The 14769-nt window shown below is 37.7% G+C and overlaps 1 protein-coding gene across 5 annotated transcripts in view; it reads left to right on the forward strand.

Annotated features, from left to right (window-relative positions):
- Window positions 1-1283: 1283 nt before the first annotated feature.
- Window positions 1284-14769, forward strand: part of SRPK2 (SRSF protein kinase 2) — a 127262-nt gene continuing 113776 nt past the window's right edge. For all 5 annotated transcript variants that reach the window (XM_024756708.1, XM_024756713.1, XM_024756710.1 and 2 more), the window contains exon 1: window positions 1284-1513. In XM_024756708.1, the coding sequence (XP_024612476.1) occupies window positions 1476-1513 (38 nt within the window). In that variant the 5' untranslated portion in view covers window positions 1284-1475. The remainder of the gene's footprint in view (window positions 1514-14769) is intronic.

Below are 14769 nucleotides of genomic sequence, written 5' to 3' on the forward strand. Positions count from 1 at the left end.
CACTACGGCACCAGGTGCCAGGCTCTGTAATCCACGTAAGACTCCTCAAGGTAAGTTTCATTATTATCATCTCAATTTCACCACTGTGCTATATGCTCTCCCCATTGGTAGTTTGGCTGTAGCCTGTGGTAGAGTCCATGCTCTCATTAGATATTCATGCCAGCTTTATAATGCCCATTGGATGAAGTTGTTAGCTTAAAAAATTTGGAAAAACTCTTATTTTAACAACGCTGAGAGGATATTTCTGTACAGGCCCATTGTATTTTATGCAACTAATTATTTTCCTTTTTTCCTTTACATTTCATATTCCTTGGATTTCTAGAATCAAGATTCTTAAAACTTAAAATTTGTTTTACCCTTTAAAAAAAAACCCCAAACTATTGAGGTCTACTTTGAAATCCTGAAACTGCCTATAGATTTAGTGGGATTGTGTTTTATATTTGGTATGTGCATTTTTAAGATTTTGAATAGGAAAACACATTTACAAATAGGAAAACAGCTTTATATGTGAAATAGTCTAGATAATAGGACCACATCAGCTTTACTCATGTAAAATTATGTGCTTTATATTAATGGTTAATATTTTAAAGGAAATGTGTTAGGTTTTTTTTCCTTCTCTTTTTCCTCTTTTATTTTTACCTCACCTTCCCTTTTTGTCTATAATCTTTTTTTTCCGAATCAGTATCGGCAATGATCTTTTAATTAAATTGAATTGGCACTTACATTTCTGTTGTAGATAGCGTTGTCAGTCCTCTCCTAAAAGGACAAGTATATTATCTGCTTGTAACTGGGTGTTGCTGTTCACTTGTGCTGTACTGTGAAGGAGGAGGGGAAAATTAAGGTGTAAAACAGAAGTGTTTTTCTAAAGGAGTTAGGGAGTAGATATAAATGTATCTTTAAAGACCATCAGTAAATTATAGCAGATTAAAATATTTTTAGTCTAAAAATTGGGATTCTGGTTTAATATTTCATTCTTAAGTGATAAAAATGATTCACTGAGCCATATTTTTCAGGGCTGATGAAATAGAAGTAGCCAAGGGTTGCCTATCTGTTTATTACAGTCTGTAACTTTATTACCAAGACTTCTTAAATTATCTGGTATGTTCAATCTAGTTGTTAGCATTTTTGGTTTGTATTTTAATTCGCTGCATTTAAAAATCTTCCTGTAGAGCCATGCTAGTTCTACCTTAAAAAAAGAAAACACCCCTCTGCTTGAAAGAAATGGTACTTCCTGCTTTCATAAACAGTCATGTGCATAGTTTAGCAAGGCCTGATGCCTCTGGAGCTTTTTCCCTTTAGAGCACCATTGAATCCCAGTCCTAACAGAAGTACTGCGAATCTTGTGGCCTCATTTTGAACAAAAGGGATTAGGGAAGAAAAATCTCTTGATATAAGGCTTGAAAGCAAGGGCAGGCAATCTTGGTTGTGAATATTTTCTGATTTTTCCAGAAATCAAGCAGAAGATTGAGCTGCTGATGTCAGTTAACTCTGAGAAGTCGTCCTCTTCAGAAAGGTACAGCTACATCTCTTGCATGAACAATTAATGGTGTAGCATTGCTAAGAAACAAATCAGGGTGTATTTTTTTCTTGTCAAGTTTGCTATATAACGTATCGTATTGCATGCTGGTCATTGTGCTGTTTTGAAGACGTGTATTTCGGTAAGCTGTTCTGCTTTTACAAAGGCTAATTGATTTTAAAAAAAAATAGTGAAGCCTAATCAGCTGCAGCATGCACACCATAACACAGCAGACTGGTGGTTCGTGTGTGACAGCTGTTGAAGGCTTTAAAAAATAATATCCTTAACTAAAAAATAAACAGAAATCTTGCATTCTTTAAGGAAATACTAGTACTAGGTTTGTTTCCTGTATTTTGAGGTTGTTGCTACACAAAATTACCAATATTGTTTGTAAGATCTAGGTTAAAAATACTTAGCTTTCGGTTGTATTAAATATTTTCTTATGTGGAAAGGGAGTGCCATTTGTAAATAGCTTAGGAATTGCAAACCCACATATTAGTCACATTCTGAAAGAGAGATATGATGCTTCTTCAAGTCTGTGCTAGGAAATGGAACAGTCACTGCATGCAGTAATGGTTCATGCCTGCAGGTAAGGACGAAATGACTCAGAAGTATTTTTAAAGCAATTATTTTATCTGTCAATCGAATGATTATACCTCTAAGGAGATATTTTCATAAAATACCTATTTTACTTAATAAACAGAATTAAGATATGTTTCTCTCAAGTCAGAAATGGGTCTATAGTTGCCTATTTTGATATGTAAATGTGTGTTCACTTCTGTTTACCAAAATTGTTTCTACTACATAATATTTTAAATTGAGGTTCTTGGGCATACAGCTGATGCTTACCTTTCTGTTGGTTGCCTAATAGTCTATACGTAATGTTGGTATTTTGTATTAAGGTGTGTTGATTTATCTTTTCCCTGGTTAGTCTTCAGGGTTGTCTTTTTGTTCATAGATTTAATATTTAGGAAAATATTATGGAGAAATACTTTGGTAGTTAAAGAATGATATAGGAAAAACCCTGGAAAGAAAATAGGAGGTGAAGAACCCAGCATGGTAAAATGAATTTAATTATAGTACACTAGTGTATGGAGAACATGATGTGATGGCAAAATGATGACATTAAATCAATTTATTAGTATATTTGGGTGAAAGGCTCCTGGCTTTAATTTAGGGAATTATGAATAAGGAAGGATGTTACTGCTTTCTTTAGAGGTTGAACATAGAAAAATTTAGACACATTTGTGTTTATTTTTATGTAGCTTCTAACTTCTGGTTTGTGGCTAGCCATCCAATTTTAAGCATTCTCTTTGCTGAGGTGAAAAACAACCTTCAGCCTTGTGAATATTCTGCCAGTAAAATGGTGGTGATGGGAAGGGGAGATGATGGTGGTGTAAATAGTGAACGTACCGGGTACCAACTGTAATATTAGAGTTTTGTTACTAGGAAGAGCATTCTTCATGGCATTACAACAATAATTACGTTGGCTTTTTGAGTAGCATGTGTTCTCTATTGAGAAATTGAAGGTTAAACAGAATGGGTGAATATTATTGAGAAACAAGTTAGGAATGGGTGAGGTTTTTGTAGTTAAAATACACTCTTATAAGGAAAGATTCTAAAATAATTGGTGATTACATATATTTATTTAAAAATTATTATTATTGTTTCACCTAAGTTCCTGTGGTTAAATTTGATGAAAAGGGAGGATGAATGCAGACATGATTTTAAAGTTTAGAAATCTGCCACTGTGCTTATGACAACTCTATACACATTTTACCAGAGCTTGCTTGCTTTGTTTGTTACTCTTTTGGGGGGTGCTTACACATATATTTGGCAATTGTGATATGCTGACTTAATGGGTATAAATGTAGCTTATGGCTAAGCCAACACTTTGCCAACATAGAAGTTGTTTTATTAATGTAGAAATATTAAAAATAGAAATTACTCTTTTCTCCCCCTCCTTTAAATAAATTATACAATCATGGTCATCATTTGTCTTTTTATTTTATTTGGAAGAACTTGAAAAACAAGAATCTGAATTTTAAAAAAAACATTCATGGCTTAGGAAGACTATATTTGCCCCAGCAATTTAATAGTTTATAGTATCATGTAGCATTACCACCACATTCTGCAATTCCTTGTTCTCTAATCACCTAAATTTCTTAAGTCTTTGTTTTATTTTAAATAGTTATTTGAAGCATGGCATGAGTCTTAATGATATTTGGCATTTACCCATAGTCAGTATTCCCACGTATTCTTTGGTAAAAAGGATGAAGAGACCCTGTTTTTCTTTAAAGAGGGGAGAAGCTACTTGTGAGAAACCAAGTTATCATTTGTCACGATTGATTTTTGTTCACTGTCTGCAGTATAGCATGATCTTATGTTTGTATGTATGTACGGCTGTGTTGGGTCTTCATTGCTGTGCGCGGGCTTTCTCTAGTTGCGGTGAGCGGGGGCTACTCTTCATTGCGGTGCGCGGTCTTCTCATTGCGGTGGCTTCTCTTGTTGCAGAGCACGGGCTCCAGGCGCACCGGCTTCAGTAGTTGTGGCTCGCAGGCTCTAGAGCGCAGGCTCAACAGTTGTGGCGCACGGGCGCAGCAGCTCCGTGGCATGTGGGATCTTCCCGGACCAGGGCTCGAACCCGTCTCCCCCTGCATTGGCAGGCGAATTCTTAACCGCTGCACCACCAGGGAAGTCCCCTAGAGTGATAGTTTGATATGATATCTCAGACAACCGAGTGGAGGAACGATGTTTTTAAGTACAAAATGTGATAGATATATAAACAGATGTTCATAATAGTCTTTCCATCTCATATTTTCCACCCGCTTAATGAGAATTGCTAGTCCTGTGACAGCTGGTAGTGGTTGAATTATTTTTTTTTCCAGACAGTATTGTAAAATGGGAAAAGCAAAACAGACTTTATTTTTGTAGACTCTTAAGGATCATTCATTGAGAATACATACAAATATGATTTAAGTTATATTGTAATGGAGATTTGAAGTTTTTCTGTGACCTGAATTAGAAAATATGTTATCTTTTTTTTTTTTTTCTCCCAGTACGCGGGCCTCTCACTGTTGTGGCCTCTCCCGTTGCGGAGCACAGGCTCCGGACGCGCAGGCTCAGAGGCCACGGCTCACGGGCCCAGCCGCTCCGCAGCATGTGGGATCTTCCCGGACCGGGACACGAACCCGCGTCCCCTGCATTGGCAGGTGGACTCCCAACCACTGCACCACCAGGGAAGCCCTGAAAATATGTTATCTTAACAAATCTCAATACCACCTTGAAATATAAATTCTTTTTTTTTTTTTTTTTTAACCTTTAACAGAATGGAGGGGTGTCCATTGAATATCATTTAGCAGGGGAGGTGTGGAGCACTTCTTTTCCGAATGGCTGACTCATAAGACAAAAAACAGTGGGGTGACAAAAGTTGTAATTTAGTTTTTGGTTTTATATTTTGGAGAGAGAGAAAAATGTCAGCTTACCCATTTTTAAAATTAAGGACAGAGAACATTATTGAATGAATAAAAAAACAAATGAGCCTGATTTGTATGTTATTGCCAGTTAAGAGGAAGACATATCTGTTGCAAGAGAGTGCCCTTCTGCAGATTTTAGGAATAAACCCTACAGTGAATATTTTCCTTTTAATTGAGCTGCTGTTGGATAGATGGATTATATTCAGCTTAACCATGGTAGAGACAAGGGTCGAGCATAATTTTAGTTCTTCATCTGCCGCTACTTAATGTAAAAAAAAAAAGCTGTAAAAATTTATTTGATGCAAAAATTAGGTTTTTCAAGTTTTTGTTTCTTCTTACCTTTTCCTAGCTAGAACACTCCAGGGATGTGGAAATTTATGGGGTTAGAGTAGGTGGGGAAGAGGCATATAGTAATAATGGTAAGAGCTGGAAGAAAGGTAGTAATCATTTATTAAACATTTTCAGATACTAGTTCTAAGAGAGGAGAAAGCAGGGTGTGCTGTAGGGAGACGCTGATTAAATCATTCCCAGAAAGGTCCTGAGTGAACAGAAAACACTTCACTCTGCCTCAAATTTTTTCAAACTCTATTACTACTTCTTCAGTGAATCATGAACAAAATCAGACAATACTTAATACAGAAGAGTTGAGCCCAGAGTGCTGAGAGCTATGCTTCCCAGTCCATCTAGGCTGAGTCCATGGAGGGTTGAGGAGGTCCTGAGATAAGGGGCTTGAGAAGCTGAGAATCTGCACTCACACTAAGCATTGCTCACATCTGCTATTGTAAAATGTGAATGGATGTTGTGATTAATAAGGTTCACAATTAGTCAAAAGTTAATGAAATATCGGTGCCTTTGTAGGATTGCATTTTCTCAGGGAACGGATACTAAAAGGATCATCTCTTGTTGTGTATGTGGTTTTGACATTTTTTGGTGTTAAAAGGGGTCCTTATACTGGAATAGATATGAAGTAGTATCCTATATCTTTAGCATCCCACATAGCTAGCACATAGTTGACTTGAGAAGTTGCTAGCTACCTTTTAAAGAAGAGAAACAGGGAGAGGGAGAAAGTATCATAAAAATAATTATGCTGTGGCTTATATTCTACCAATGCTATATAAACAGAATTGGTGAGAAGTGATGAGATTGGTATGTTGCCCCTCCCCCAGTATAAGGGCATTTGAAATAACATAAAGAACCTGTGCTATTTTTGTGTATATATTTTAATTCCTTTTCTTAACTTGGAGCCTCTTCAGTGAAGAGAAAAGGACATATGATAGTAATGCATGGTTGCAGAAAGCAAAAAAGAGATGTCTGGAAGAATCAGGAGAACAGAAGGGAGAGAATAAATAAATAAGGATGGGACTAGATGAAGAAAGAAAGTAAAGGATGTTCAGTGGAAAACGATCCAGGATCAAGGTGTCTTTTATTTGCTCTTATGTTGAGTATATTTTCCTCCATGTCTCTGTGGTGAATTAAGAGTAGTCGTGGGAGGAGAGCCAAATTTTATAACAGATGCTTTCTTCATTGGACCTGTCCCCTTCCCATTCCAACTCAAAGGCTAGGACGGGCAGCTAATGATAACTATTTTTTCCTTTTCCACCCCTCAACTCTGCCACTCTTGGCTTTGTTTCTGTATTTGCAGGATAGAAGTATTTGAGATGTAGTTTTTCTTGAGTGGTGAGCTGAGTTGACAGTGGCTGACTGGGTTGTCTTCCATCTATTCAGTCTTTATGCTTTCTTCTGCTTTTATTTAATATTTTGTAGTATTTAAATTGTAGATGGGAAAGTGCATAGATCACAGATCATTATAATATTCAGTTTATTGATTTTTTTCTTGTGTAGTTTGTGGTTTATGTGTTGTATCTAAGAAATCGTTGCCAAGCCCAAGGTCACTAAGGTTTTTGCTATGCTTACTTCTAGAAGTTTTCAGCTCTTCATATTTAAGCCTGTAATTAATTTTGGGCTTTAGTATTAAGGTAGAAATTGAGATTATTTCTGCACATGACTAGTCAGTTTTTTTTTTTTCCGGTACGCGGGCCTCTCACTGCTGCGGTCTCTCCCGCCGCGGAGCACAGGCTCTGGACGTGAAGGCCCAGCGACCACGGCTCACGGGCCCAGCCGCTCCGCGGCATGAAGGATCCTCCCGGACCGGGGCACGAACCCACGTCCCCTGCATCGGCAGGCGGACTCTCAACCACTGCGCCACCTGGGAAGCCCCTAGTCAGTTGTTTTATCTGTTTTTGAGTATTTTATATATAAACAGAAACCCTCTGTGTAGTCTTTTGGTCCATCTTCTCCTGATGTTACCTATGTGAGATTCATCCGTGTTTTCATGTGTAGCTGTAATTGACTCAGTCTCATTGCTGTACAGTATTCACCATAGGAATATACCTCACAGTAGATAATCCATTCTGTTGATGAGCATGTGGGATGTTTGCAGGTGGTGGCTGTTAGGAATAGTGCTTCTGCGAGCCTTTGTATACATGTCTTTTGGCGAATGAACCTTTGCATACCATTTCTGTTGCATGTCGTTCCTGGGAGCGCCATTGCTGAGCTTCGGTGGGTATTGCCAGCTTTACAAAGTGAACGTGCCAGTCTGCACCCTCACCAGCTGTGCTCTAAGGCCTTGCCACCTGGTACTGTGTATTCTTTCTCTCTTCCCTCCCCTTTCCTTTTCCCTTCCCTCCTTTCCTCCTTTCTCTTGTAGCATTCTGGTTGGTGTGCCAGGGTGACCCAGAGTTTCAACCTTTTGGAGGAGGATTAGAAGCAAATAGGGGACTATTTCCGAGTACCATCTCTTATGAAGAAGATCACAATGAGAAGTTTAGACCAAACAGGAACCATAGGGTGTAGTCATCTGAGGTACTGCTCTCCCACAGACTGCTTCTAGTCTAGTCTTTTACCTGGGTCTTAGAGGCCACGGGTGTTAACATCAGTTTTCAGATTTAGTTTCAGTAACAAAACCATTTCTTCAGTTGACCCTTATTAGAAACCTCTCGGGTAAAACATACAAAAGACAAGCTTGGACTGGGAAGCAGGGAAGTGACCAGAACCCAGCAGTTGTTGGTACTCAGCCACCCCACCCTGAGAACCCCTCCCTGGAGCTTCAGTCCTCTCTCCTTTAAAACTCTTGATGCAGGTAGGCCACACAGATCTGACGAAGAAATTATGACATTTTGGTATGTTTTGGTCTAGATGCAGTTCCTAAATTATTTTGTTAGTTTGTAACCTGTTTAAACTTTGATTCTGTTTCCTGATGCCTCTTGGGAGGCTTGCCACGTTACAGCCAGAGCAAGCCTTTCAGAATGCAGATCTGCTCAGGTAGGTAACTCCACTTTACAAACTCTTCTGCTGTCTTCCCATTGTTCTTGGCATAAAGGTAAACTCCATACCTGGGCCATTGAGCACCTGTACTCTCCAGCCTAGACTCAGACTCCTTGACTTTGGTCATGTTCCCCCTGCCTTGCTGTTTTGCTGCTCCCAGCCCTCTCATTTCAAGGAAGCCCTGCCTAGGTCAAATTACGCCTGTTATAACCGTTACAGAATCATGCATCTCTCCTTTGCAGCATTTGTCACAGCTGCTGTTTGACAGTGGGGAGTATTGGTGACATTTGGTCTTCTTACTGGTTTACTTACTATTCGCCCCAACTTATGATCTTAAATATAGAAGTGCTCTCAGCACAAAATATTTTTATTTTATGTCATCATTTGCAGCTTATAAATTATGAACTTTGTGGGAAGACTTTTTACGTTATAGGGAGATATCTATTTCTATGGTATTGGCATAGATTAATAAATTATAGCCATATATTGTTATAGATAGTCAATTATATATGTATATAATCATATGGTCAAGTATAGTCATAAGCTAATTTAACTCTTACGAACTGTCAAGATTACAAATCTTAGGTTTTTCTATCACCATAAAAATGCACAGTTTATTTTATATATATATTTTTTTCTTTTTTTTTTACATTTGTTTTAATATAAAATAGAAATTAAAGTAAATCTGAACACTTTCCATCTTTGCGCCATACTGGTAACATCAAGCCATATAGCCTTTTATTTCCCAAATGTCAGTATTTTGAATATCATCTTGGTGTTTTGTCATGGTTGCACTCCACCCTCTACTGTTATTTACTTAATATCTTTTTTTGTTTAATTTTTTACTGTGATAAAATACATACGACATAAAATTTTATAATGCTCTTTAAATGTTAATTTTCTTTAAAAGGGAATCTTTCTATCACTACCAGAACGGGAGAAACAGTATCATTTGCCTTTAAAAACAGTTATGGTTAAATCCTGTCTAGATTCTGTTGTCTGATAAAGGCTTCAGGCCTGAGCCATATGCTCCCTCTGTTTACAAGGGAAATTAAATTGGCCAGTGTCATAAAAGCACTTAAGTTATGTGTTAGCTCCAAAGTGAGACTTGCTCTTTGATATACTTAGAAAGATTTAAAGAAACTTGGGAAAGGAGTAGTTTTCTCAGTATGTGATTCAATACCTAATCCAGAGTATCACCTAAGATTATTTTATATACCAGCAGTGGCACTTCTTCACTTTGGGAACCCCCTTCCCCCAAAATGGTTGTTCAGGGAAGTTTTGAACAAATGTGAGCAGCTATCATAAGAATAACAATGAAAAAAAAAAAAAAAGAATAACAATGGCACCAATAAAAAATAGCTCTAAATAATCATATTGCAGATTCCCTTTGAGGCAGAATTCTTTATGTGCCAGTAGTTGGAAGAAATTAAGACTAATTTTAGTATAGATTACATTTGTCATCTATCCATCCTCCATTCATCCATCCAACATTTATCAGCAGCTGCTGTGTACTAGCCACTCAGTTATTGGGAAATCAGGGAGCAGCAACGGCAGCACAAAAGCAGAAGAGGGTTTGGTGGGTGGCTTTAACCCTGACATACCTTGGTCGTTTTCTTGGGTGTGCAGTGCTGAGTTACTGTATCATGGAGGACTCTATGGTGGGAGGCCATTGGCACTCTTTGAAAGAATTACAAATAACCAGTAATTGCATTTTGGGGGAACTTATATTAAGACTAGTGCTGTGGTGTGCAGAGTTACAAACACAGTTGTCTCCCGACGGCCAGTATAAATGAGCGATGAGGGCCTCTTGGGGACTCTGGCAACCTGGAGACCACAACCGCATCTAAAGAGGTGACAGCTTCTGCTGATAACTGCCATGTTGAAATACAGACCAAGTTGTGCCAGTTCTTGTGATTTTTAGGAAAAGTTGAAAATTTGCTTTTCTTGTAACATCTCTTATTTTAAATGATGGTGCAGATTAAAAAACAAAACAAACTTGTACCAGTCATTTAAAAAAAAAGCATCTTATCTAAATTCTGTTCATGATAAACATTCTTCTACTGTACTGTAGCACATTGATTTACAATTTGTGAACCACAGACCTGCGCAGATTTGCTGAGTTTCAAATCCTGTGAGTACTAAGCATTATCTATAGAATACAAGTCAAACAATTGTCTTGTTAAGCGATGTGTTTACGGGTTTCTCTGACATTTCAAACGTGCAAAAGCACTGGTGACTACTCCTCTAATAACCACATACTAAGATACCAAAAATTCAGTAAGATATCAACTGTTTAGAGTAGGAAGAACCCCCAAAAGAGATGCATTTCTCAAATTGGGGAGTTGTTATCTTCATTTATTTATTCTACAAATATTTATTACGTACCCATTATGGTGGAACTTAAACTTTAGTAAATAATCTGAAAATTACAGAGGTAGAACAGTGTTCTGCTTGTACAACTGCCACCTCATCCTTTTTCTCCTTTCCCCCTTTCCTTCTTTTTCCTCTTTGCCTCCATCACTCTCCACAAAAAAGATTTTGAGGCTAGCTAGAATAATATCTACAATGCAGTAGAGAAAGGGTCAGAGAAAATTCAGGTCAGGGTAGAAGGTTTCGAGGGAGGACAGTCAGATGCACACCCCAATATGTGGTGTTTGCTGTGCAGCTCCTGAAGGTGACTGACAAATCTGGCTTTATGTTTTCCGACAGCCAAACAAAAGAAAAAAAACGTTACATTGCTCTTATTATCTGTAAGGAGAAAATATACTAGTTTAGTTATTCAGGTGAAGCAAACTTTCCATAATTACGATTATTATTATTAACATAATCTTTCCCACATATCTCAGAAGATAACATTTATTCATTTTAGAAAATTCAGATTAAAAAGTAAACAAAAAGCACCATGCTTTTATCATTAAAGGTAAGTCACGGTTATTAATTTAAGTTTAATTTTTGTCTTAGTGTAACGTATACCTATAAAATTTAAGCAGATTTACTTAAACATTAATAACACCATCACCAACAAGAAACCCAGTATCATACTGACAAATTATTTTGGAATTAGCTTTTTACACTTATGCAGTTTTCCTGATGTTATTAAGTAATCTTCAATAGCATCATTTTTTTAAAATGCTGTAATTTTAAAAGGCTGCACAGGACTGATTCCATGATATGGATGGATGTACCATAATTTTATTTATTGAGTCTTGATCTTAGAAATGGAATCACTTACAAAACCAACTTGTGAGGTTCTCGATAGAGAGTGTTAAATTGCCTCCAGAAAGTGCAGCTTTACACTCTCACTGGCAGTGTATAATGAACCTTTTTGTTTACACGCTGATTTGGGATTCTTACATTAGTCTCTTTTTGAGTGTTGTATAGATGACTCTGAGCAATATGCCAGGCGGCGTCGACTTATCAGTCCCTCTGCTCCTTGCCTCTTCCCTCTAGTAAAGCCAAATGTTGTTGTGGTCCCTTTGGTGTTTCCATCGGGTTGTTCATAAGTGAAAGTGAGGTCAGTACGATCCACTTTAACAAGATATAAGACACATTCAACTGTTGTATTCACTTAGGCATTTATTATTGATAAATGCCTTGGGTGTAGTTAGTGTTCATGCTGATGAATCTTAATTTTTAAGAGATTTCAAGAAGTTAAATGATCTAAGCTTCTCACTCCAGACAGATGACATAACATTCAACACAGATGGTTGGTTTTCCCTTTTTGTTTTATTATTTTTTTTAAGATACAGGAATTAAGATTCTCAAACCTTCCTTGTTAAACCAGAGCCTTGTGGATGTTCAGTAAGTATTCACTGACTATTGCAAAATTTAATCACCTTTTTCGTCAAGATCTTCCTTTTGACAAAATGCTGGAGTTTGAATCTTTTGGGGAGAGTAGGGCTAGGGAGTGTAGAGAAGGAGGACCAGAATCTAAAGTCCAAGTCGTCAGGTTAGCATTGCAGGCGGAGGAAGCAGCACGGCAGAAGTCATAGTGAAATGAAATGTCGAGGTACCGTCTGGGAGCTCTAAATAATTCCATAAGGCTGGGAAGGAGGTGGAGGAAAAGATTGGAAGATAGGTGAGAGAGAGATGATGTACTCTGGTGGCGAGGACTCTTCTATGCAGTGGTAAGGTTTTTGAATTCTGTGCTGTCGTTTACAAGGATCATTGAAAGGTTTCAGTAAGGGAGGTGTTCTGCCTATGTTGAGAACAGGTACATGCTCCTTAGGGCATAAAGTAAGGTCTTTTAAGGAAGTTCAAAGAAATGCATTTTTTTTCTTCTAAGATTGAAGGTTGCAGTATATCCTGTAGAGTTGGTGGCCAAATGTTCTTCTGTTCTGGAAATGGGTAGAAAAATTATAGCAGTATTTACCATTTGAGTGAGAGAGGGCAGATGAATTCCTTGATTCTGGGAGGATTACCAAGAGAGGCTATGAAATATGTTTTTCTTCAAGGCTTTAAAAAGAGGGTGGTTCCTTATTTGTTTGGATGGGTAGAGATACTCTAAAGACAGATAGTTGGCCTGCTGAACCTTAAGTATTTTTTCTATGTTGTATATGGTTAATCATGATTGCAAGATTCCTGATAATCATGAATATGAAATATTAAAAATACGAAATGTTCGTCTCAAAATGTTCTATCAACAATTTGTGACAGAAGTCTTTTCCTGGTGGATATATAAAGCATCACTTCTGTAAATTATTTAAAACATTCCAGGCCAGTGCTGTACAATAGACTTTCTGTAGTGATGGAAGGTTCTATAATATAGGCATGCCTTACAGAGCATCAGATGAGTGGCTCTCATGACCAAAGAATAAATTTTAAATTTTATTTGACTTTAATTTAAAATTTAAAGCACTGAATAATATTTTCAGATGAGAATGCCCGTGACCTCTGTTGTTTTAATCTTTCTTTTTTCATTTAGAAAATAATTATATATATTTTTTATAAATTTATTTATTTGTTTTAGTTTTGGCTGTTTTGGGTCTTCATTGCTTCATTGCTTCATTGCACACGGGCTTTCTCTAGTTGCGGGGAGCGCGGGTGACTCTTGGTTGCGGTTCGCGGTCTTCTCACTGCAGTGGCTTCTCTAGTTGTGGAGCACCGGCTCTAGGTGCATGGACTTCAGTAGTTGTGGCTCGTGGGCTCTAGAGCACAGGCTCCGTAGTTGTGGCGCATGGGTTTAGTTGCTTCGTGGCATGTGGGATATTCCAGGACCAGGGATTGAACCTGTGTCTCCTGAATTAGTAGGTGGATCCTTAACCACTGCACCACCAGGGAAGCCCTCCTTATTGTTTTTCTTTCCTGATCTTCACCCTATCCTATTCCATTTTCTTGTTATTTTGCTCTTTTTATGCTGAGAGTATTATAGTGTATGGGTAAAAGAGTTTATTTCCTTTATTTTAACTCAGATTGGTCATATAAAGGAAATTGCATTCACTATTTGTCCTTTGATACACATATTTTTAGTTTTTGCTTAGTCCCCCTTCCTCTTTTTTTTTTTTTTTTTTTTTTTGGTACGACCGGACCGGGGCGTGAACCCATGTCCCCTGCATCAGCAGGCGGACTCTCAACCACTGTGCCACCAGGGAAGCCACCACTTAACTAAATTTTAAGTCTTCTTTTTAATGTTCTACTAACTTAACCGTGTCTTATTAATAGGAAAAGCAATAACTTAGTTTCCTAAATGTTCGGTTTTAAAGAGAAAGATAAAATGAGATAGACAAATTTCCAAGTCTATGTTATCTGATGAATTCGTGGTTTAAGCTATTCAACACATATACACATACACAGATTATTCTCAGTTTGTTCTTCTTGATATTGTTTTAGCCAGAGCTTAAAAAAAAAACCCAAGGACTTCCCTGGTGGTCCTGCATGACCCACGGCACGGCCAAAAAGAGAAAACAAAATTTGATTTTGAAAATCAGTTCTTGTCTCCCTCACTAGCCTTTTCCCCTCACTAGCCTCCCCCCAACCCCCCTTAACAGTTTAGTAGTGATTTATGATAGTATTCTTTGGACTCCGGATGAAAAGGGACATCCTGTTTTGAGGGTCAGGATAATCCTTAGCTTGCAGGAGGAGCCTCTGTTTAATGCTGGGCTGAAGAAGGTTTACAGTTACGTTGACTACAAAGTTATATTCATTTATGGAAAAGCAAGTGTGATGGGATTAAACATAGAATTGTGGAAGAAAGATTTTTATTTTGTTGCTCAGCTCAGTCTTTTTAAGAAAAAGAGATTCAATGCTTGCTTGCTTTTTGCATATTTTATTAGTTTTAATTTGACAGTCTGTTTGAATAAAGGAAGGACTTCTCTAGAGGAATGCTTGGCTGCCTGTGATACAATACGTAAACACCTTGGTTTGTTATATGTGGTTTTCTTTTCAGTTTAGGACTGTCATTTTTTTCTGAGCTTTTGTAGGTGAAGGGCGAGTGTATTGATGGATTTATTG

The sequence above is a fragment of the Neophocaena asiaeorientalis genome, unplaced genomic scaffold (assembly GCF_003031525.2).
Source record: "Neophocaena asiaeorientalis asiaeorientalis breed wild unplaced genomic scaffold, Neophocaena_asiaeorientalis_V1.1 scaffold472, whole genome shotgun sequence".
Taxonomy (NCBI): Eukaryota; Metazoa; Chordata; class Mammalia; order Artiodactyla; family Phocoenidae; genus Neophocaena; species Neophocaena asiaeorientalis.